This window comes from Schistocerca piceifrons, chromosome 1 (assembly GCF_021461385.2).
Source record: "Schistocerca piceifrons isolate TAMUIC-IGC-003096 chromosome 1, iqSchPice1.1, whole genome shotgun sequence".
Taxonomy (NCBI): domain Eukaryota; kingdom Metazoa; phylum Arthropoda; class Insecta; order Orthoptera; family Acrididae; genus Schistocerca; species Schistocerca piceifrons.
The window spans coordinates 1,240,119,024-1,240,144,612 of record NC_060138.1 but is presented as its reverse complement, the minus strand read 5'-3'; the positions used below and the strand labels follow the sequence as shown (position 1 = coordinate 1,240,144,612).

The 25,589-nt window shown below is 44.6% G+C and overlaps 2 protein-coding genes across 6 annotated transcripts in view; both read left to right on the top strand.

Moving 5' to 3' along the window:
- The window catches only part of LOC124782103 (zinc finger MIZ domain-containing protein 1), a 149,929-nt gene that overhangs the window by 5,843 nt on the left and 118,497 nt on the right, over positions 1-25,589 (top strand). For 3 of the 5 annotated variants that reach the window (XM_047253917.1, XM_047253918.1, XM_047253914.1), the window contains exons 2-3: positions 10,115-10,337; positions 11,633-11,851. The gene's annotated coding sequence lies outside the window, so the exon portion shown is untranslated. The remainder of the gene's footprint in view (positions 1-10,114; positions 10,338-11,632; positions 11,852-25,589) is intronic. The other 2 variants (XM_047253915.1, XM_047253916.1) reach the window with 1 other exon arrangement.
- Positions 4,212-23,794, top strand: LOC124780203 (uncharacterized protein C11orf96-like). The gene is made up of 4 exons (XM_047253763.1): positions 4,212-4,281; positions 4,340-4,535; positions 11,633-11,851; positions 23,611-23,794. Exons 1-4 carry the CDS (start codon positions 4,212-4,214, stop codon positions 23,792-23,794), a joined length of 669 nt encoding a protein of 222 aa, XP_047109719.1.

Genomic DNA, 25,589 nt, shown 5'->3' with positions numbered 1-25,589 from the left:
TTGGAAAGTATTTGATCATTTACATTTTGCTCGAACTTCAGTCATTAAAGGTTGGCTGCGTACGCGACCCGTGGAAAGTAAAAGTCACATTTTAACGGCCAGTGACTGAACACTTCAGCAACGGCAGGGATGGAATGAGCTGCCAACTTATCGAACCAAACATCCGTGTATTCATCTGCCAAACCGTTCCGATTACGAGACCAATGTCTTAACCGTGGCGCTATCTCACTCGGTAATGTATACGGAGTGTTAATAAGCGTGGGAACCTTCGTGTTTACACACCGCATTCCCGTACAGATCTTCCGACACCTTAAAAAAAATGTACATTTGAATCGCGATGTACACCTTGTTCAAGCGAAATATATGTATATATTCACTCTTGGGAAACATCTTCGGTCGTTTCTGAAAACCAGCTTCAGATCCAAAAAGCATTCCGCCACTGTCAGAATTCTGTGTTATTGAAGCTTCCTGTTCTGGATCCAAATTCCACTCCTATCTATGGCGCTTGTAAATCCACTTGATCGTATTACCTACAGTTTTTGTTTTATGTACAATAGCTTCCAATAATATTTATGGCGGACGCGTTCGGTACACGACGTGCCAGCCTCTAGCGCCTTGCGTCTGACCTCGCATGCGGCGCATTTGTAAATCTTCCGCCAATTCATTCGTGGAATGTTAGCCTTTCCGTTGTCGGAAAGCTTCATCAGATAGGAACCAAATCGCTTTGCCTGTGCTGTCCTGAAGGTCTTTGTGCCTTGTGCCTTCTGCCGTTGCGGGCGCAGATGTGGTACGGTTCCGCGCGGCAGGTATCCGGGCCGGCAACGGCAGGGATTCCAAGTGAAACGCCACGCTGGGTCCCGCAGGTCATCGCGCGTCCGTCTTTCACTGCGCATGCGCGCCAGTTTCTCTGCGCTTTTGTTGCCCGCCGCGTTTTCTCACGCACGGCTCTGTTTCACCCGGCCCTCTATTGCCACGCGGTGATGCTCCTCGTCGCGTACTAGTTTTCAGCGTTGGCGATCTCGTATTCCGTCCTTGTAGGGAGGGGGGTGGGAGGGACGTAATCCATTATCACTACCCGCTACACTACAGCACTTTAAAGCGTGTATGTATAACAAAGTATTCGGATACCTGAGAGAATTAATTTACAGTAAAACATGATTCTTTTTTCACGGAATAGGGTTTTGGGTCGACACGAAGGGTGATTATGTTAAGTCTCATTTGTAAATCCATGAAATTATTTTCGTTTTGCTTGAGCCTTTCTGATGATGCTAATTACTATAAATTTAAAGAGAGTAAACATCTACAGTCTCAGTCGCTTCCCCAGGACGGAATCTGTGTACGCCGTCTAGAGTATATCTCATGTGAAAGTGTGCGGACGTTTCCTAAATGTTTGCGATGCGTGTGTCTGTCGTGGGGCGTGGGTACCAGCCCGGTATTTACCTAGCGATATGTGGAAACCACCTAAAACCCGCACAAGGCTAGACGGCTGACGGGCTCACCAACTCAAATCGATTTGATCCGCGTCAGGCTCTCCTCCCTGTGTCACGGAACGGCTGTCCTAGTACTTTCAAGCGTTTCTATTTGACATAACTTCGACAGCTTGCGTATCGATATCACTGCTTTTAGTTCGGCCTCAAATCGCTGGGTGTACCCAATTCCAGATATTTCCATGGCAAACAAATAAATCCGAGATGGTCACCGAGAATTTAACTCAGTTAATGGAAATCGAACAAATGGGTTAGGTGTTACAAACCAGCGACAGCAGTCACTAGCACACGGACACGACGAAAATTACTAGCCCACGGACACGGGAGTCTCTCTTGGTAAAATGTATACCTGTGTGACTGTTGTTGGGGTTTAAAATTCCAATGTCCGACGTACGTGAGAACGGCGTACTGTGGGGGGGGGGGGGGGGGGGAGTTCTGCTTTCTTTTTACTTTCAGAGAAGTATGACGAACTTCCGCAGCCCAAGTACAGCTGAGGCTCATTCAGCTAGCCTTTTCATAAAATTATTTGTTATTAGCATGTTGGCCTTACTGCAGCTTGAAGGAATATTATCTTTTGTAGGTGGCGAAAACTGCGTTTGCGCTTTTTGGGCTTTTTGCTCGTGTGCGTACTGTGTACCTGGGGCGGAATGGTAACTGCATTTGCCTACAACGTCTACCGTTTCTCTCCTCGGTGCATTCTGTAAAGACTCTGTTGACATGCTAGCTGGTATCTAACACCTTGTACTAAGCAAAAAAAAAGTAAAACTTTAAGGAAAAATACTGCGTACCCAAGACACAGAATAAACGAGGTGACAAGACCGCAATCTGTGGAGCTGCAGTTTGCAAAGCTTTAAGAATCACTGCTGTGGCGTTTCCTTGAGGGTGGGAACCATGGGTGTCTTTTCTCTATTCAGACATTGTAAATTAGTTTCACAGATTTATCTTGTCATTAACGTTAACGTGTAAGAATTACGCCGTCATTTGCTGCTACAGGAAATGTTACTGGCCAGAACTATTTTGTGTTCGGGAAGTCTAGGCTCGTGCCTTTCGGAAACATGCATCCTTTTAGTTGTCGCTGTTTGATTCCGCTGCATGCTGTAGGCAGCTTGCGAGAAGAGAACGCCGCTAATGCACCTATATCCGCTGGAATGTTCACGCCATAATGCTGAAGGTCTCCTTTTATCTGTAAGAGGTTATAAATGTGCCAGTAATGAAGTTGCTCCAACAAGCGGCATACTGTAGCGAGTGACAGCAAAATTAACCCCTTAAAGGCTAGTAAAACGTTATAACTGCTCTTTATACGCTGTGGCATTGCCGCCTTGTAGCTGTAATGTTAAAAGGATGAATTGGTCTACTACTGACTAGGTTGAGCGACCTCGGAACTCGCGGACGAATTTTTTTCTTTCGCATAAATCCATGTACTACCGAGCGTTCAGTATTTTTTTCTGTCTGCCCCAACAATGTTTTGAGGCCCACAACACTTGCCTGCTTTTGGGTGCAGTTAGCGTCTGTAGCACTGTGACATTTTAAGAATAATTGACCATTCATTGGTAAAGTGCGTACGATAACAGTCTGAGGTAGATACGTGTAAACAATTGTCGCGAACATTATCACGGAAAGGCAAAAACAAATTGGCACTGATGCCGGACCGATATCATCATCATTTGTGATAAATTACAGTACTGTCGCACCATGATTAGAACCTGGAACATGCTTTTCGTGGATACTGGCCAAATAAACTGATACAGTGCTGCCCGTGTAAGGCAGCTATATGTGTCAGTGTAGCTTGTTACAGTTGTTTTTTTGTTATTACTTTTCTTATACTACTCTTCTGCAAGAAGGAAGTCAGTACCAAGACTAAGTTATCTGTGCACCGTTCAATCTTTCGACCAACTTTGCTGTGTGGGAGGATTCAGGTTACCTTATTAACAAGGTTGAGGTTACGGATATGAAAGTAGCTAGGATGATTGCAGATACTAGTAGATGGGAACAATGGCAGGAGGGTGTCCACAATGAGGAAATCAAAGAAAAACTGGGAATGAACTCTATAGATGTAGCAGTCACGGCGAACAGGCTTAGATGGTGGGGTCATGTTACACGCATGGGAGCAGCAAGGTTACCCAAGAGACTCATGGGTTCAGCAGTAGAGGGTAGGAGGAGTCGGGGTAGACCAAGGAGAAGATATCTGGATTCGGTTAAGAATGATTTTGAAGTAATGGGCTTAACATCAGAAGAGGCACCAATGTTAGCACTGAGTAGGGGATCATGGAGGAATTTTATAAGGGGGCTATGCTCCAGACTGAACGCTGAAAGGCATAATCAGTCTTAAATGATGATGATGATGATTTCTTATACTAATAACTCTCGATTTTTCCATCTGGTCTACAATGCTCCCTTTTTCCGTGTTAATCACAGGTAATGTTTTTCTCCATCTTATTTGTTTACTTTTATTTTTTTCCTATGTTCTACAGAATGTCAGCAACTGCCTCCCAACACTGGTTGATTGGCCTCCTGCAATTGATATTGTCTATGCTGTTGATTAATATTTTAGTACAAAAATTGCAGCAAGAAGAAGGAACTCATCAATGTACCTAGTTAATGTTGACGACTGAGGATAACTACCAACAGTTACCGGAAAGCCCCCCTAAATTCCCTTGAAGGAGAAGGGCTGGTCGTACAGTGCCTCGCGAAGTGTGCCCTCCGTTTCCCTCACGTTTACGAAAGATGTGTGAGCGCGCGCCCTGTGTCGCCCTCGCCCCCGTGGCTAGTCACCTGCGCGGAGCAGCCGATGCTCGCAGCCCGCGAGCATCCCCGGTTGGCTGAGATCAGTTAGTGAACTGCGCCGGGGACAGAGCGCGCGTGGCCCGGCGCGACGGTGGCGCGCCCGGCGGCGGCGATCAAAGCTCGCGCCTCATTGTGTGTGAGCGGAGCGCGTGTGCGCCGCGGCCGGAGGCCCGGAACCAGTTTCGGGGAACGCCGCCGCCGCCGCGGCCACCCACCTTCCAGAGGCGGCCGCGGCGCGGGCGGAGGGGATCCCCGAGCGCGCCGGCGCGTTACCTGCCCGGAACCCCCCCCCCCCCCCCCACCAGCTCCGCGGCTGCTCCTCCTCCGCCGGCACTATCGCAGTCGCCCCTTTTACACGGAAAGCTGGTCGCATCCGCGCTGCGAGAGGCAGCTGGGCGCGTAGTTTTGAATCTCTTTTTCAGCTCTGACTAGAAGACTGCAAACTGGCAGAGCTGGTTACTTTGCGGCAAGGTCACAGTCCCGAATGAGCTGCGAATCTGTCGTGGGTGAAGGCGCTTCGATCCACATAGCATTCTGAGAGACAGAGCTAAGAATTTCAGTCGGTTCGTGAGGCTTATTCGCTGTGGTCACTATGAAGAACACTGAAGGGCGGAAGGTCAGGCTTTTACGTCTAAATTAGAGGATGGTTGGACCAGGAACTCGGCAGCCGTTTTCGAAGTTGCCGTCCCTGCGTTTGCCTTAGAGAAAACACGCAAAACCTAAATCGGTCCGCGTGCTACGTGTTTGAAGTCGACTCCCGCGAATTCTTACACCGTACTTTTTCAAAGATTGAACGAATAAGCTGTTTCTTTAGTCTTCCAGAATTTTTTCGTGCTTCCCTTCGCGAGCAGGTAATGTTTGAGGTCAAGCCCGGCCCACAGTTTTACAACAGACAGCAAAAAAGTCACTTTACGAACGAAGATTTCTGTGTTCCAACTCTTACGTCACATTCATATTTCTGGTCATCCACGCTACGAATCATTGAGCTCCCTGGAATGTAAAATTACAGATTCATAAATGGTGCCTTTCAGAAAACTTACATATCTGAATTGCTGGAAATAAACTGAATACTCATATTTTCTAGCATGTGGAAGCCGAGTAACAAATAGTTCGCTGTTCAGGGGCGAGCCCCACGTTTATTTAATGAAAACCAAAGGTCATGCAAATAAATGGTTCAAATGGCTCTGAACACTATGCGACTTAACTTCTGAGGTCATCAGTCGCCTAGAACTTAGAACTAATTAAACCTAACTAACCTAAGGACATCACACACGTCCATGCCCGAGGCAGGATTCGAACCTGCGACCGTAGCGGTCGCTCGACTCCAGACTGTAGCGCCTAGAACCGCACGGCCACTCCGGCCGGCGGTAATGCAAATTTTTCCCAGTATATCACCCATACCCACCTAAGTCACTTAAAAACTAGTTGCTTTAGAATTTCAGCGGTTCACTGTTGCTGGTAATGTGTTTACGTCTGCAAGATTGTTATGAACAAACTGGAAAAGTGTGATGAATTTCGACGCGCCTACGTTTCTTCTGTGTCACTCACAGAATTTGGATCCGTTTTTAGATGTTTAGCATTTAAATGAAAATCATTCCGAAGCATCAAAATCACCGAGATCAGTTGCACAAAGACGGGGAACAAGAATCCACTCTCACTCTCTGTAGAGTGGATTAAGGAACAGGCAAAAAACCTGTACCAGAACGACTGGTTCGGAAGCAGAATCTGGTTCCGCACCAATATGAGCTCAATGGCCTTGCTCCGTCAAACGTCATTTTTATAGGTCCCAGCTCTTCAGAACATTGTACGTGGGGCTCTTGGCGTCCGAGGCTATTGTTGTCCCTACAGACCTCTCAAGATCTATATTTCTCCCGTTTTGCATAATCTTGAATTCAATTCTCCGCAGCTAAAGCGACTACATTTCTGTGATACGGTTACGTATGATTTCGAATTTTTCCAAGTTCAAATCCTATCAGAAACACGAATTTTGAGCTTCCGAATCTGGGAGGCAGTGTAGTGCAACTAAATATGCACGATTCTCGATTAACGCATTATGCATTAGGTACATTAAGTTCCAGATTTTCCTGTGTGACTCAAGGAGAAGTCAAGACGCTATGTTCTTATTGATTCCATGTGCCAGAAGCGTGCGCAAACATCGGTGTGCCTGTTAAAGGAACCTTGGTTTTAATGTCCCGTCAGTGACTATGTCATTAGAGACTGCCACAAGCTCCGGACTGGGGAGGATATCGGCCGTGTTCTTTTCAAAGAAACCGTCCCAGAATTTGCCTTGATCTACTTAGGGAAATTTTTGACGATTTATTTGTTTGAGATTCTTGGATGCTCTACCAGTTAAACGATATTTCGATATGATGAAATATTGAAATGTGTGTGGAAGCTTATGGGACTTAACTCCTAAGCTCCTCAGTCCCTATGCTTACACACTACTTAACCAAACACACACACCCATGCCCGAGGGAGGACTCGAACATCCGCCGGGACGAGCCGCACAGTCCATGACTGCAGCGCCCTAGACCGCTCGGCTAATCCCGCGCGGCGATATGATCAAATTATTGCGTATATTTCAGGCTCTGCCCGAATGATATGGTATAGTTTTGTGGAATGGGCTTTTATTTGGAAGGAAAGAAGGTTTAAATGAGCGCGTATTAATTTAATTCTAATGAGATGTTACCAAAGTCACCAAAATTTAAGTGAATTTGTACGATATTTTCCTTTAATAAGATTAGAAGCCATTCTTTCCCTCTCTGCCCAATGCGAGCTTGTACTTCCCTCCTCCTACACATACAGTATAAGTTATACCCTCAGCACACAGACATAACCGTGACTTGGTACGTCTGAGAGCACATACAGAGTGGCAGCTTCGGTCCACTCAAAAACAAATCCAAATGTGCAAGTGTGTAAACACACAATAATTTTTAACCCAATACAGATAAAGTTTTTTGTCCATAAAAAAAATCAGACGAATGCAGGGGCTCTAATCTAAAAATGACGTAGCCGATTTCTTTCCGTATAATTGCCCCACTCGCCCTCAGATCCATAATACGCCTTTTCCGTTGGTTACCTATAATATCGTAAAAAACAGTCAAAACGGAAATGGTCTCCCCTTCCTTTCCTCAAAACTCACTCGGCCAGATTTTAGAGACTCATTATATGTATCCTGGTATCGGCACCAGGCTGCGACTCGGCGTTTTGCACGTACGTTACGAGTTAACTAAGGCGAAGCCAAGTGACAAGGGGAAAAAAAGAAAAAATGTATTAGGGCGCCCAAACGCTGAACCCCGAATCGTAGCAGTAATTTGTGAAGTAAGGCTTCGCCAGTGCAGCATACCTCGTATCTCCAATCAAGCACTGGTCTCCCGCCACTAGGATCACACATCCCCCCCCCCCCCCTCCCACACATATATACACGCCCCTCTACCAAATTAACTGTTCCTCGATGCCTCATCATACTTTTATTCAGGTTGTGCCTCGATACGATTCAGTACTCCAGTTACCTGATCTAATCTGTATCAAGTATTTGTACCTCTACGTATCAGTCCCCCGAGCTAATCTGTAGAAAGTATTTGTTGTTGATACAAACTCGTCCCATTTATAGAACAGTATACGAGGCGTGTGTGTGTATTTGGTGGTGAGCGTTGGCCCTGGTGCAGGAAGCGAGTAGTCCACACACACACACACACACACACACACACACAGAGTGACGCCACGCGGCGGATGGCGGCTGCAGCTGTTACGGCTGAGGGCGGCGCAAGCAGCCACGAGCTGCTGCTCCTGCTCCTGCTTCTGCTCTCGCCTGCCCTCCCCTCCCCTCCAACGCCACCCCCTCCCCCTGACCGCCCCTCCCCCCGGCGCGTAACCTGGCGGGTGGCCAGCCGCGGCCCTGCACCGCTCCTCTCCGCTCAGAATGAGCAAAATAGACCGCTACCAAATACAAGTTGCGCTATATATAAAACCCCACGCAGGAATATTTCAAACTGTCGCCCTGCCAATATTACGCCCGCCCATTATATTCTGAGCCCGTGCGGCTTGTGTGGCCGAGATGGAAACTGCAGATAGTCTAAATAACTTTTAAAAATTTTGATTTCAATCTAGTAATATTACATGCAATTTTTGCTCGCAAATTATTCTAGGCCTTGAAAGTTATACAGATATCTGAACGCTTTCAGATTAAGGATTTTGTTTAAATCATTTCCTTCTTCCTACTATTGCGTTCTGGTCGTAGCAATGTCGCCGTAGTCTTGAGGATTTCTGCCGAAAGTAACTGCTTTAAGTCTCTAGAAGAAGATCCCAGCATTCGACTGAATAATTCGAACGATGAGAACATCACCTGTAATGTTCTTAACTACATTTGAAACCATAAACTAATTATTGCAAAAACAACAGTTGAAGAGAGAGAGAGAGAGAATGAGGGTGGTTGAGGGGGGGGGGGGGGGGAGTCACGACATATAAGTGAAACAAAAAAGCCACCAAATAAAAACTTAGACACACCTTTCAATACATCAAACTGTAATACTGCTTACATCAAAATAATCTGATCTTCGGGCAAATAATGTTAACACAGTAGTCTCAATTGTCAGGCAACAAACCTTTACAGATTTACAGTTAAACACTACAACCAAAGATCACACAATTACTTTGTTTCTGTGGACAATAATATAAAAAACCATCAAGCAGCATTTTGCTGTATAGTATATGCTTCGAGAACTTTGCGGTTTTTTTTTCAAACGTGACAGTGATATGTGTACTGCAATGCAGACACCACAGTAACATTGAAAACTGAGATTAGCACTATATATTTTCAGTGTGAGGACTGGGATTAAGCTTCAAAGTTTTAGTTACTCTAATGGTGTACTGGGTTATCTCTGTTTGGCAGTGTCGTCTCAGTATACGTATTTGTTGTCAACATTGGAAAAGTAGGTTCTCGCGACACAATTTAGTGTGCAGATCACAGCATATTTTTTGGCAACACAGCACTTTTTAGAGATTTGTTATAATATTCACGTGCCATATATAGTACAATGTGTATGACATATTCCTATGTGCATGGTACAAAGCAATATTTTGAAGTAGTTCTGAGAATAAATTTGTACATCTAATAGTGAATGATGTGTCGTCATTTACAAAAAATCATTTATTTAGTGTGATTTGTAGCATTCTTATTTTGTTTGTGTGACCTTTCATTCCGCACTCATTTCATTGCACATACCTAAAACAATATCATTTATAAAAAGGACATTCCTTGAATCATGTTACTGTACAGAGGCATAATACTCAAACAATATATATCATGTTTGATTTCTGGGCACATAATACCTTACATCAAATTAGTTAACGAAAGCGTTTACATGTCTTTTTATTTTCTCACAGTTGTATCTATTCTTTGCACTTCTGTTTCAATGAAACTTTAGAATTTTCTAATTTTTGCTAAGGAAAATGGCAGTGTCCTTCAGTTTTCTCTCTTTTCTGGAGAATGGATATATTTTTCTGTAAACAATTGGACACATACTCATTTATTTTGCTATGACTTGTTTGTTGATGAGAAGCCTTAATATTTCTCAGAACTGATATAATGCACACTATCTGCAAAATATTAGACCCTTTTCATTATAGCAGCTGCTGGCTGTGCTTTCATAGTTGAGACATTAGTCACTGAGAAACTGATATATAACTTTATGCGATAATGGTGCAATTACACGAAATTTCATTTGCTTTGATATGTGATGCATGCCTTAGTTAGTGCATTTTCTGGACAGAGTTTTTTTATACATTATAAAATTCCCATTTGTTAATTATGACCAAGCAAATTAAAACCAGTTGATTTTCAGGAATGCAATATTGCTGATGCCCTGAATGTTCAACAAGCAGCTCAGCAGGTGCTGTTGCAGTAAAGCAGTGTTTCTTGCCACATGAATGGCACTGAACACACTCCCTGCTTGTGTGAAATAGTCCCCAACACAAAATTGCATCACGACCATGAGAGAATATACAAAATTGACGTATTGGATTCTGCAGGATTCAAGGCAGCTCGTGACCACTCATTTGACATAGGTACGGGTTTTGCTATTACCACAAAGAGTATTTCCGTATTTCACAGAATTTGTGTTAGTTTCAGAAAGTCAATGTGAGTTTAAGTTTTAAGTTTTCACTGACTTATAATGCAACTGCATGCTTTCAGAATGTTTCATTTATGATATAAAACAGTATTAAATTACATTCTACCTAAAAGATTCCCATACAACACAACCGTTCACCTAACACCTACCACCTCTTCATTCATAGTTAATCCTAAATCTTCTTTCCCATTGACGAGATACACTGAATTGTTCGCTATTATGGTTATACTACCAGTTTATAAAGTAAATACTGGGTAAACAACAGTTTGGAGCCTGTGAAAACATTTCTAAATGTTTATTTTTGGTGACGTCTGAGCTCACCTGCTGATATTCACATTATTATTGTAACCACAACATTAGTGTAATGAGAAATTATGATGTGGCATTGAACACTTAAATGTTCTCACAAAAGAATTCTTATTTGCCACTTAATTTGAGGATTGTAAAAAGAAATAAACCATTTTTTAAATATTTTCAATAACACTTTATGGTATAAATCGTACGGTTTCTTTTAGTATCCTTCCATACTGTGCTTTTTAACAGAATATCTATTTGTGTGTCAAATTTGAACTCGACATGTATGCTAACTTTAGATGAAATAATGGTCTTTTAAAACAGTGAAACATTAAATAAAAATCAACTGTAACAGTGAAGAGTTTGCGTTGTTTCTCACAGACTTTGAGATTTTGTAAGCACAAGACGAAAAGGTTGATGTACAGCATCAGAATTACAAGCAAATTATTAAATAGCTGAAACAGTCTTTATCACTGAAATAATATACTAATTTGCAGATACAAATTAGTAGATTTCTGCCAACAAGACTGTGAATGTCTCACCAGTAATCATCCTGTTCCAGAACAGTAAATTTGATACAGGGGAGGTTGTAGGAAAAATGGACAACTGAACTTACAACTTCATGAGGTTTATTTTCTAAAACTTAATCTGCTCAAACAATTTGTCGGAGGAGCACTGTGTTTTAGACATTATTTTCTAAAGATTATAATTTGGAGGCATGAATTTATAGATGTGACAGATCCTGTATTATTGCTTCCAAATGCTCAGCATTATCATCACCCGGGGAGGGGGGGTTACAAGTGAAGAAACGACTACTGTATATCAGGCTTTCGAGTTACGGGAAGGAACAGTGGTAGAAGCGTATACTCTCAGTCGGTAACTCCCGTACCTGAAGCATCGGGCAGGTTCCAGATGTCGCCCCTCGTCACGTTGCAGGGAGTGGTCACCTGGAGGCGGAGGCGGCACAGCTGGTGCCGCAGGTCAGCACCAGCAGCAGCTATCTGTGGTCACGACGGTGTGGGGCGTGACGACGTCGACGCAGTCGGGCCCTGCGCAGCAGCAGGGCGGCGTGGGGGTCGGCGTGATGGGCGGCTACGGCCAGGGGAAGCCGCCGCCCGCCTTCGCTGCCTCCGGCTACCCACGCCAGCAACCACCGTGAGTACCACGTTTTACCTATGTACGTGTGTGCGTGTCGAACTGGCTGTTCTCTCTATTACTCGTTTCCCGAGATTTGATTAATGTAGTCTACAATCGAGAGAGTAACTGCGAAGTGTAAGCTTAGAGACAAATGAGTTTTAGAATTGCTGACCGCAGTTGTTTACTATTAAGAGATTATAAGATGAACGTCGATAAAAGTAAAATAATAGTAATGGATTGTAGTTGAATTAAATCAGGTGCGTGCTGAGCAAATTAGATTAGGAAATGAAATACAAAAAGTCGTCGATTAGTTTTGCTATTTGGACAGAAAAATAGGTGACACTACAGTAAGCAGGCTCAAATCTTTGTAAGGTGTAGTAGTTATGCACAGGTGAAGAGAGTAACATAGGACAGATTAGCACGGAGAGGTGTATCAGATTAATCTTTGTACTAAACACCCCAGCAACAATGTCTTTAACGTTTATAAAATCTGTACTTTAAATGTAACTGTGGAGTATGGAGATACACATTCTGGTTTCATCAAAGGACTAGACATCTTGGGTAACAGCAGCACCTGTGCCACAATATTTGTATTGAAGCTTACAGAGATATTGTTGGATAAATCAGTGTTTGTTAGTTGTTATAATAATGAATTTAATGAAAGGTCTTAAACCCTCCCCAAAAAGATACTATCATTACCATGAATACACTCCAATGAAACCTATAACAGAGACATAATACAAAAATTCAGAATATCAAGTTCCAAAAGCTTTAGTTTCTGATATTACATATTATCTATATTTGAGACTGTATCACTTTGGTGTAAGCATGTAAGAATTTTAATTCAGTGTACTCTTCACCATTCAGTCAACATTACACTCACTTTAGTAAGAAATAGACAAGATAGATAGGATTACATCCTTATGAATGTATTGTAAATGCTGTATCGTCCACAATTCATCATCTATTTTAAAAAATAGACTACCACTGAGAAATCAAAGTGAATTAAGTAACGAAAACAGACTGAGCCTGAACAATAGTGCATAGTTTGAACTTATAATATGATAATATGAAATTGCCTGAAATTAGATGTAGTAGCTAGGAAAGGCTATAGTGTTTCAAAATCTAAATTGTCTTTCTGGGTGCTACAATGGAAACAGCTTTAATAACAATAACAAGTGAAACATTAATATTAAGATCACTAATGTCTGATAGATAATTTGATATCATCATACGTGTGGTGTGCAGCACAGTTGCAGCAGGAGAAGTAAGTAATATTCATAATATTGTCCAAATACTTTAGTCTCTAAATAAGACACGAGCGTCGGCATGCCACAAATATTACAGTTCTAACACCTTTCAATGGAATATCTGAATAACTTTCAGATGCTATCATATGCACAAAATGCCATCCGCTGTGCTTAATTTTTTGTTGGTTCAGTTCCTACTATATTTTTTATTATTTATTTTAAAAGAGAACTAAGCTTATAGCTACAATGTTCCTCCAGCTGATCACTGACGTCTGCATGTGATGAGGATTTTTTAAGCTGTCTTTGACAGCAGAAAATGACAGATTTTGGTGTATTACTGACATTCATTAACATTCTTTCAATATTTCCTCTTCTCATCAAACCCATGAAAAGAGTATATAGAAAGGAAATGCTACATACGAGGAAATTTAATACTAGTATTATATAACTGTAAATTTGAGGTGTTGTGCATCAGTGATTTATGGTGCTTTTGCATGGAGTTCATGGAACCGTATTCAGAGAGGTGACAGTTGTGGAACTATTTCCAGGGTTTCAGTAAAATTCCTCCGGAAGTGTGAGTGCATCCTGTGTGTCAAAACCACCAACTTTCTGGCTGCCTGCGATAGTTGCTGAAATGCTAATAGTTTTATCACATATAATGAGGTCAAACACCCAGAAAGATTTTGCTGAAGTGGACTCTGGGCATAAACGCAGGTGCTCCTACATTTGTGGGAATACTGCTTCTGCTATTTTTCCTTTGTCATGAGATTCCATTAGGTACATTTACCGTAAACACTCTTACAATGTTGTACAGATTCAGCAAATGTCTTGGTTTTTCATATTGAGACCTTGATCTGGTCTGTTGATGTAGAAAGGGAGGAATATTCTATACAGCAACAGAAGAGACAGTGGGGGGGGGGGGGGGGGGAGGTTGCTAGAAGTAGCAATGGTGTTAGTAAGTGACAAAATGTATCCACCTATCTCCTTTAGACTTCAGAGGTAATGTAGACTCTTAGAAAAATTTTACTGATATAAAAGGTGTTACATGCATTCCTGTCTCTCAAAATCTGTAACAAATATTAGGCCTAATAATGAAAGTTATATTATACTATGCATATATTTAGATGGTTAAATATTGCTGCCTTCTGAGCTGGAGTGAGTATCGCACAGTGATACAAATATCATGAAAAGAGGTTAAAACTGCAGGATTATTAGCAATGTAACTGAGAATATTGAAATATTGTAGCTAACCATCTGTGTACACTCAGCAAATCACTGTCACGTACGACAGAGGGTTTTTAGGATTGTGCGACACATTAAGGTTTCTTCCATTCCAATTTTGTATGGAGCTCAATGCCTCTCTGCACGCTGTAATGGGTCAAATCATGTCTTTGTGGTCCATGTGGGATTCAGGAGTGAAATCTATTACTAGTCTCTTCACTGCCTAGAAAATTTTTAGCGATGTTTGACGCCACTGGATTTCTCCTTGGTATGATTTTAATGACGGGCTGACAAGTGACCTGTAACTCGATAATTCTCGTGTAATATAAATCATTATAGTCGAGCTCGAGAGACTACGAGGATGGGCGTCACTTCAGTCGCCGTGGGTCGCGATCGAGTACATCGTATGCGGAGGACTTTTATTCAGACTGGGAGAAGCTTGCCGGATGGCTGACCATCACTAGAAAGTAACAACGGTCCCGGCGAATCGGAAATAGAATGCGAGTTTCCAGAAGCGAGGCTGCCTATTTTATAAGGCAGGTCTTAGTGGAGAGAAAAGAAAAAAGATGGGGCCCGTTTTTTCTTCATTCTCGCTCTTGAAGGGAGATGGTGGGTTGATGAGAAAGCTTAGCTCGTTTTAGCCATAGGGAGAAAGATCATGGGGCGTGTGAGCGCGAACACACACACACACACACACACACACACACACACACACACACACAGGTAGAAAGTGAGAGACAGGCTAGGTGCCAATAGTTTAGTCACTTTGGGAAAGGTTAATCAGCAAACAGCTAAACGATTACGGATACGACCGCGACAGCAATCGCGCCCCCGCCTCGGGACGGTAAGCTTTGTGAGGGCTTTGACATCGCAGCGGGGGGATGACTGTATAGAGCCAAAGAGGGAGGGAGCAGGGCGCGGCTCGAGTGGCGGAGGATGGGGAGAGTTTGACGAGAAAATCGCTGGGGGCCAACAGGCAGGAGCCGGCCATTGTGTGTGTGTGTGTGTGTGTGTGTGTGTGTGTGTGTGTGTTTTGCTGGCCTGGTTTCCACGCCGAGCCGAACCGCACAGTTGCCGTCGCCGGCGCCCGCCCTGACGCCATTCAATCGATCGGCCGCCCCGTGCCGTGCCGTATAGACAGGCATCGAGGGACACGGAAAGGAGGACGTCTGGCAACGGAGGGCAGCGAGCAACGAACGGCCAGAGAGGAAGCGGGACGTGGCGATGACAAAACTGGTTGCCGGCTGCTCGCCACGCCACGCAGTCATTGCCACGGCTCTAGAATTATGGCACTGCGTCGCGAGCGGTCACCGGCTGTTGTACGTGGTAGCTAAAGCTAGGGAAAAAAGGGAAGTGGATCGAGCGCTACGACGAAATGGCTAGCGCTTCCGCTCCTTGGAAGCTTCCCGCAGTTTTGCGATATATATGTGAATCAGATTTAATCTGGGAGAATGGACAAAATTGATTGATACCGTATTATAGCTCGCAGTAGAATCAAAAGAACTCCGCTCTCTAATGATGCCTTTTTCACCTCATTTAGAGAATGAAAAGTGGAACAAAATCAGTTTGTGAGGAATAAAGGGTGTAGTATAAGGTGAATCAAAAATGACTTACAATTTTGGAATGATGTAGAAATTTATTGAGAACTTAGCACAATCGGTAGCAAACAACCTCAGATTTCTTATAAAACGGTCAAGTGTCATTTTGGTTCGATGTGACTCATTTGCGATGCGGCAGACATCCCAAAAATCCAGTGGTGTCAAGTGCGATTGGCCCTTCACGGCCTGTCCACCGACTGCCGAGAAAATGTCGAACTTCCGCGGGGAAATCGGGTGGTCCACCGAATTGAATCAAATTTGAGGTTATTTGCTACAAAATGACACCTCTACTGATTCTGAAAGTTATCTCGATAAATTTCTGTAGTATTACAAATTTGTAAATTCCTTTTTGGTTCACCCTGTATATTTTCCAGCTTCCGTGGTGGTGGAAGAGTTGGGGACGTGAGCGACTAACATTTGTGGAGTGGAAAATAAATACATTCTCAATCCAAACTGCTGTATTTATTGCTTACCACTTTAACTGCAATTTATTTCCAAGCCGCATGGCTCCATCTTCAGGTATGTAATGTGGTAAACGACGTAGAATACATGTGAACAAGAGACAGTTCATCCAGGTATGAGATGGATGGATGAACTGCTTTATGCTGAGGTGATAACCCTACTGGTAGGATACAGATATAAAAAGGAAATAAATAGTCTTCATTTCCGCCAGAAAAATGAGGTACATAGCTTTTTTTCGGATCGCATTTTCAGAAATGAGACGTTCAATTTGGAACCGTACAAGCTGCTCGTTTGTTGCCTAATGTGGTAATTCACAGTGCAAGGAGACAGACGTCAGCGTTATCCTTTATTTTCTGCTTACCATTTCATTTTGAATCGCTTTAATTCCAAGTTTTCAGTCACGCTAGTAGTTCAGTGCTTGTACCTAACGAGATTAAACACGCAAGAAGAGATGCGCTACATTTACAAGCAACACTACTTCCGGAAAGTGTAAACTATATACCGGAAACCTGTTTCCGCTGACGAGCTCTTTAAGCTGAAATCGATATCTGGTTCCGATCTTCAGTTATTTTATACGAATGGATTCTCGAAATCAGCCGTTTCTCTTTCAGGCCTAGTCAACACGATGGCCATTTAAAGTAAACACAGCAAGTTGATAAGTTATTTGCTGTCCGATCTTTCTTCTTGTTCTTCGCTGCATAAAAAGTGACTCCTTATCAGTCGACATTTCCAAGAACAAGTGGAAGAGAAAATCGTGCAGCTAGGACCGCATTTCTGTAATGGATATTGGAGCCTTTACATATAGCGGTATTGGGAAATTGATTTAGGAAGTGTATTTGAACCTCCCCCGTTCACGCCCCTGTAAAGATACGATCGGACAGGGATTTGAAACGCCGTCTTCCGGCAAGCGTGTCCAGTGTGTTAACCACTACGTCGCCTCACTCGGTAGGTCTAATGGACACTAACGTGCTTACACTGGGCGAACTGACTACCCGGTAGCACTTGGTAGACACGTGGCGACGGCTTAGCTCCTAACCCCTTTGCTGGCAGGTCGCTGCAGCATTTATCTAATGGACAGCCAGTGAATCCCCAGATGGGCCCGCGGAGCTGCTGGCAGTGGCGGCGGTTGTCGCGAAGCGTTGGGCGGAAGCGGCGTGCCGCTATCAGGGCGGATGCTCCGGCCGACTTCCTGCCACCGCTCGCTACCTGCCTTCTGCTGCTGCTGGGTGCCCTCACCCTTCACCAGTTCGCAAGCCATCGCCGGCCTGCCACAATTCCTGCAACTTTACTGGCTCAGACAGAGAGAGAGAGAGAGAGAGAGAGAGAGAGAGAGAGTGAGAGTCAAACTCGTCTTCCGCCATGAACAACAACTTTTTGAGGATAGGTCTGCTCGGATAGGTCAACATGGAAGAGTATTAAAAGCGAAACGCGACCGACTAAGTTTAGTGCCCTGGTTCAATACCCCTGTTCAAACCAGCGTGTACTTCAACAAAATCTAAAAGAAAACTATTATCCTTCTCTAGATCCTCTGAAAACGCGTAGGGCTCGGACTACACTCTCAGGGAAATAGCTGATAAGGCTAGTCTGCGATTGGAATAACTTCTCTCATTGAAATAAATAAATGTCCGCCCCCGTTAGCTGAGTGGTCAGCGCGACAGACTGTCAATCCTAAGGGCCCGGGTTCGACTCCCGGCTGTGTGGGAGACTTTCTCCGCTCAGGGACTGGGTGTTTTGCTGTCCTAATCATCATCATTTCATCTCCATCGACGTCATCATCAATTCATCCCCATCGACGCGCAAGTCGCCGAAGTGGCGTCAAAACGAAAGACTTGCACCAGGCACTGGAGGCCCTCGTCACACGCCATTATTATTATTATTATTGAAATAAATGGTTCAAATGGCTCTGGCACTATGGGACTTAACATCTGAGGTCATAAGTCCCCTAGAACTTAGAACTACTTAAACCTAACTAACCTAAGGACATCACACACATCCATGCCCGAGGCAGGATTCGAACCCGCGACCACACCGGTCGCGCGGTTCCAGACTGAAGCGCCTAGAACCGCTCGGTCACACAGGGCCCGCCTCATTGAAATAACTTCTCTCCAGGTTAAAGAGGCTGGTTAGAATTTCCGGCTCCAGAATTTAGCTCAAAGTGTCACTCCTCATGAGGAAGATAAAAAATAAAAAATATATAAAAAATTCCAAGGCGTTACAGTCCATCACTATAGATGTTCATCATCTGAACTTAACTGTTGTGCTGTAATTGTTCACAGTTGCTGGGAAGTGTGCTCTTCATGCGAAAATCCAACCTCCGCTTAAAAAAGAAAATTATACACTGACGGAGAAGAAATTGCTGCACCAAGAGGGAGTTACGCAGCATAAACCAAAGTTGGTAGGCGTGTTTCTACATCTGAAAGAAAATGTCTATTCAAATTTCGCGTCAGTCGCATCAGAGAGGCGCTAGTCGCGCTACTATTAGGATGCAAATCAGGTTTGCTTCAAATACACACTATAATGGTCGTCAGCGGTAGTTACCTTTGAGGTTGGATGTGATGAGTTGATGCTAGTCAAGAATGCGTTTAAGGCGACAAAGACGCCTTTATCAGAACCTCACTGAGTTCGAAAGAGGTCGTGTAATAAGGCTACGAGAAGCTGGATGTTCCTCCTGCGACATTGCAGAAAGACTTGGCCTGAATGTAGTCACTGTACATGAACCGGGCTCCAGACAGCCGCAGGACACTACCGATAGGGAAGACTATCGAGTTCGGCGTATGGCTCTGGCGCATCGTACTACACCTGCGGCGGCAATTTGAGCAGCAGTTGGGAGCACACTGATACAACCAACTGTTACAAGTAGGATACTTCGAGGACAGTCTCCAGCCTGGCGCCATGTAGCGTGCAATCCACTGACCTCAAACCACCACCATTTGGGACTTGAGTCGCGTCAAGCAGGAGCTCACCGGAGGGCAGCGTGGAGGTCTGTCGTGTTTCCTGATGAAAGCTGGTTCTGCCTCGGTGCCAGTGATGGCCGCGTGTTGGTTAGGAGGAGGTCAGCTGGGGGCCTGCAACCAAGCTGTGTGCGTGCTGGACACACTGCACCTACACTTGGGAGTTCTGACCTGCAGTGGGATTTCGTATGATAGCAGAAGCAATCTCGTGGTTATCCCACACATCATGAACGCAAATTTGTACAGCAATCTGATGATTCGCCCTGTTGTGCTGCCATTCAAAAAGAGCATTACCGGGAACATTTTCTAACAGGATAACACTCACCCACATACCGTTGTTGCAACTCAGCCTGCTGCACAGAGTGTCGACATGTTGCCTTGGCCTACTCGATCACCAGATCTGTCTCCAAACGAACAGCATCATCGGACGATAACACCAGTGTCATCCGTCCGCAGCCAGCATTATCCGTCCATTTATTGACCGACCAAGTGCAATAGGCATGGAACTCCATTCCACAAACTGACATCCGGCACCTCTGCAACACAATGCATGCACATTTGCATGCGTGCATTCAACTTTCTGGCGATTACATCTGTTACGAATATACCAGCAGTTTACTTTTGTAGCAGATTATCTCGCGCTTACACTGACCTGTGATCTTGCAATGTTAATCACTTAAATATGTTACCTAGACAAATGTATTCTCGAAATGGTTCAAATGGCTCTGAGCACTATGGGACTGAACTTCTGAGGTCATCAGTCCCCTAGATTTAGGTCTACTTAAACCTAACTAACCTAAGACATCACACACATCCATGGCCGAGGCAGGATTCGAATCTGCGACCGTAACGGTCGTGCGGTTCTAGACTGTAGCGCTTAGAACCGCTCGGCCACCCCGGCCAGGAGATGTATTCTCGACTTTTCATTACTATCCATTAACGATTTTTTTGTATTCGTTTTCTTTTCCGTCAGTGTAAATATGCAGAATATTAAGTGATAATTAAGTCATATGGCTCTATTAACGTTTAAAAGTATAGTGCAGAACCGGTGTAACATGCTGCTGGGTTCAGATTAACAGAATTGGAAAGAACGCCGTGGGTCAAATTGTGAACATCCGGACGTTAATATTCCATCAAGCGTAAATTCAAAGCCACCTATGCACCAAGTACAGCTAAAAGGATGCATAAATATCAAGGTTTTTCTCCGGAACCTTTAGCGTTGAAACATGAAGAAAACTGGAGATAAATCACCAAGGGAGCTTTGATCACGAAAATGAATAAAAATTTGCGTTAATCTGATGTCAAAATACTACAGTGTTGGCAGTGCTGTAGCAGTATTCGAGCGGCAGCCATTTCTTTTTTGGGAGAATCGTAGCCCGCCCCAAATGGTGGCCAGGAAGATTTCCGCGCTCTGGCCCTGGCCACTTCCTCCCTGCCACACCCTACGCCAGTCCGCGAGCCATTGCCCTCCCCTCCGGCGTCTCGCAGTCGTCGCTTCCGCTGGCGCCTCGCCAGGCTGCGGGGACGAAAAAGCGCTGCCGGCGATTTTTGATATATTATTACCAAGAAGGGCCAACGCCCTCCGCCCGCGTCGCGAATAGCACATCATCCTGCAGCACTCTGCAGTTAGGCTCGGAAGTCCATTTTTACCGTCCCCATACACCAGTATCTTCGTACCGTTAACACATTCAGTTTATAATTCAATATTTACTTGACTCCAGAATGAATGTTTCACTCTGCAGCGGAGTAAGCGCTGGTCTCAACGTACTTTTTGCGCGCAGGAGAGCTTCTGTGAAATTTGGAAAGCAGCAGAGAGGCACTGGCAGAAACGAATCTGTTAGGGTGTATCATTCCCGAATGGCTCAGTCGGTAAGATTGGCCGCAGAAGGGAAGGTTCCGGGATCTAGTCCCGGTTTTGCTTTGTCTGTGAAAGGGTGAGAATTACATTACCCGAAGGTTTGTATCACCAGCACAAGCCAGCACAAGTCATGGCCGTGTCAGATGTAATTGTTTGCCGTAGATCTGAGAATAAACTCGCCCAATCATTTTGAAATCGGAAATTTGTGGTAATGTCTTATGCGACCAAACTGCTGAGGTCATCGGTCCTTAAGCTTACACACGACTTAATCTAACTTTCGCTAAGGACAAACACACACACCCATGCCCGAGGGAGGAGTCGAACCTCCGAAGGGGGGAAGCCGCGCGGACCGTGACAAGGCGCCTAGACCGCTCGGCCACCCCGCCCGGCAATCATTTTGAGATAGATTTCTAACGTCATTGTAAATTGCTACTTTCCGCTCACGCCAACTGTTGCCCAGGAAAGTCATCTAAATAACAAAATAATCGAAGAGCCAACTAGACGTAGAACCTACAATTTATGATACACAACTTCTTGCAAACTGCCAAGCCGTAGGCGGGTTTAGACTGCGCTCCGTCCATCTTGAAATAAGTTTTTCCTTCTTTGCCGTACAGTAAATTACCGTAAGGCACTCCTGCTCCTCCCCCCCCCCCCTCTCTCCCACCACCCAAAGTATATTACGGTTTATGGAGTGGACATTCTGTAGGTAGCACGTAACGAATAAGTATCCCAAGCCACCGCCACAGGACAGAGCGCGATTGCATAGTAATGAGACACGTGAATGGTATTCGAGATGGCTCCGGTTCAGATCCGTGTCTGGCCATCCAGATTCGGATTTTCGGTGGTTTCCCTAAATCGCTTAAAGCGAATGCCAGGCTGATTGCTTTGAAAGGGCATGGGTGATTTCCTCCCCCAAATTCTCCATTCCATATTTGCGCTCCGCCTCTAATGACCTCGTCGTCGACGGGACGTTAAATCCTGAAGTGCCATTCTCCAACTTATTCGTGCGACTCAATATAAGAAGGTAATTAAAATGAAAAATTATTTTCGTTTGAGGGGTATATCGTCGCCAAGTTCTACGTTCAACATACTAAACAATTTGGAACACGAATTCCTATTATCGTCAGTATACTCGAATAATAAATTAAGGAAAATTACAAAATCAGCTTGAACTATTGAATAGATTGTACCTCGCACGTAATTTCAACGGACATCTACTGTACCGTATGTTCTGTACACTCCACCACAGCCTTTTTTAATCATCAGATGTACCGTTAATGTATGGTGTTGGCTGCATGGTACATCTAACGTCATTTTAAAAATGATAGTTACTGAATAGGTACAGTGTCACAGATCGGTTGTTATTTGATTTATTTGTCTAGTTTCATTTTTCAGGCGCGAGCATTCTCAGATATTCATTGCCCTGATGGCAACACGATAGAGATTTAAAACATTGTCAGCACACTTGCCGAGCAAAACCAGTCAAATAACTCAGATGATATACGACCTTTGCCTGTTCACCTCAGCATTAATTACAACTACCGCTGTATCCCCTGTAGGCGCAAGGCCTGCATTTGCTTAACTATTTGACTGTCAGTTTCATTTAAAAAATGTATAGTTTCAAATAAGTGTCTCAGTCAAAGTAACAGCATGAAAAGAATATTTCTCGCGATTTGGTTTTCCAAGAAGATTGCGGGCGTGAGAGTTGGACATACAAGATTATTCGTAAGTACCCCCAAGGATTTTGGAAGACGACTGCGCAAAACATGCAAGACATATTGAGAACAGACACACATCAGTGAACAGAGTTTGTAACTCAAACTACAGGTGCTAATTATTGTCTTCGTTTGTGATGCGGCAAGCATCAGTTCGTGGGTGCAAGTCGTTGACGCGATGTGTCCGTGAATGCATGAAGGTAGCCCGCTTTGCGATTCTGGTAATTGGGTTGCCTACCTGCAGGTGCGAACTAATTAAACTTGAAGATAGCATGACCTACAGGAGCAAGCTGTAACTATGAGAATTCTGCTAACCATTAGTAGTCTTCCCTTTACCAATGGAAAATTAATACATAGCAATAACTGGCAACAAATTCCAATTGGTTGTCTAATAACATATCGTGGGACACACACGTTCCGTCGGTAATCGAAAGGTTATAACTGTTGCAATCTTCATCAGTTCAGGACCACTGAGACTCGGTCCCACACAGTCGCTTTGAGAGCTGGAATAAACTCTAATGAACAAGCTTCTCAGTCTTGCCATCGTTTGACTTGTCATGAAGGGTTCACATGGTAGTGGGGATGACTGTGGTTAACGTTACTGCAGTGGAGCGCAACATTTATTTACTCGAGTCACTTCCTTCATACGTATGGACCTGTCCCTCAGATTCTTCCTCAAGTCCCGCACTAACGGGTAGAGTATGGCATAAAGCGTTAACCAGAGCACAGCAGCGACCAGCGGCCGCCCCCGCGTCCCACCCGCACCACGTGCTGTGGGTCCCCAGCCCCAGCCCGCCGCATCTGGCGGCAACCGTGCTATCGGACGGGGCGTCCCGGCCACCCCCGCTGCCACTGTTGCGTGGCCGAAAACGACCTGCTCTGCGCCTGGGCCGCCAGCTGCCGTAGTTCCGTCCAAAACGTGCCTACCCATTTGTCCACGTCCAGTGCTGTTTACTGCTACCGCGACCAAAACAAAATTGCTGCTAATGTCGACGACTTACTTCTCTTTGCTTATCAGAGCGACACTGTACGTCGACCTAGAACTGCGTATCGTTACGTTGCGACAAGTTTCGCCAAAATATATTAATTCTGCCGGAAAATGTGTTCTCGCCAAATGTGTTCAAGTACTGGTGGTCCCCTTCAAGATGAGGTCCCATACGTATAATTTGCTCGTTCCACTGCTCAAACTATTTGTGCGTGTCGTTTTCCGTGAGGATGTTTTTGACTCCATGCCCTTTCGGATAACACAGAAATACATGGGTTGAAAGTTAAATAGTGGCAACTATATATTCACAACCGATACAAAAGAGTTACATGTTTGCACCTGTTACTGTCCTTCAAAGCAGTCACCAGCGTTGTGCAGAACCCGTTGCCAGCGATGTGGAAGGCGTAGTATACCGTCAGCAGAGCCTGTTCTGTTGATGGTGCAAATGGAGCGGTCTACTGCCTGTCGAATCTCTGGAACAGTTCTGAAGCGACTGCAACGAAGTGGTTCCTTCATCTTCGGAATCAAATCAAAATCGCAAGGCTTTAAGTTTGGGGAGTACTTCCCAGTCCCTTCGACTGAACAGAGCAGCCAGAGGTTGCGCTGTATGCGTCCACGCGTTGTCGTGCAAAATGATGGGTGGGTTGCACAAAAAGTGTCGCCGCTTCTTTCGCAAAGCTGGTCGTTCTTGGAGCATCACCTGCGACCAGCTTTGCGAAAGAAGCGGCGACACTTTTTGCGCAACCCACCCATCATTTTGCACGACAACGCGTGGACGCATACAGCGCAACCTATGGCTGCTCTGTTCGGTCCATGGGTCTGGAAAGTACTGTACCATCCACCATACTCCCCGGACTTAAGTCCTTGTGACTGATTTTATTCCGAAGATGAAGGAATCACTTCGTGGAATTCGTTTCAGAACTGTTCCAGAGATTCGACAGGCAGTAGACCACTCCATTCGCACCATCAACATAACAGGCTCTGGTAACGGTATGCTGCGCCTTCCACATCGCTAGCAACGGGTTCTGCACAACGCTGGTGCCTACTTTGAAGGACAGTAACAGGTGCAAACATGTAACTCTTTTGTATCGGTTGTGAATGTATAGTTGCCACTATTTATGTTCCAACCCTCGTATATTAATATGGAAACCTTTATCGGTGCTCTCGTATCCCGGCAGCAGACTAACTATTCTTAACAAGATGAAGGAAAAGTTGTGAAGTACAGTTTGGATATTTTCCGCACTCGCACCACCACTAATTCAGCGTAATTAAAGTCCACACTGCCGGCCGTGGTGGCCGAGCGGTTCTAGGCGCTTCAGTCTGGAACCGCGCGACCGTTGTAGTCGCAGGTTCGAATCCTGCCTCGGGCATGGATGTGTGTGATGTCCTTAGGTTGGTTAGGTTTAAGTAGTTTTAAGTTGTAGTGGACTGATGACCTCAGAAGTTAAAAGTCCCATAGTGCTAAGAGCCATTTGAACCATTTTTTAAGTCCACACTGACGTTTATCGACAGTCGTTTTTCTCTCAAGCTATTCGTTAATGGAGCAGGGAAAAGGAGGGTGGGGTGGAGGTGGAGATTAGTGGTACCAGAAGTACCCGCGGCCTCACACGGTGAGGCGGCTACCTGTGTAATATGTAGATACAAAATGAGAAATTCTTCATGTTTTTCCGTATCTGGAGTTAATAACAGGTTGCCAGATCCCCCAGATATATATAA

Coding starts and splice junctions, on each gene's coding strand:
- LOC124780203 (XM_047253763.1), top strand. CDS start 4,212: ATGTGTGAGCGCGCGCCCTGTGTCGCCCTCGCCCCCGTGGCTAGTCAC. Junction 4,536..11,632: donor GGGGATCCCCGAGCGCGCCG/GCGCGTTACCTG, acceptor GTCACGTTGCAG/GGAGTGGTCACCTGGAGGCG. Junction 11,852..23,610: donor TACCCACGCCAGCAACCACC/GTGAGTACCACG, acceptor AGCGTTAACCAG/AGCACAGCAGCGACCAGCGG.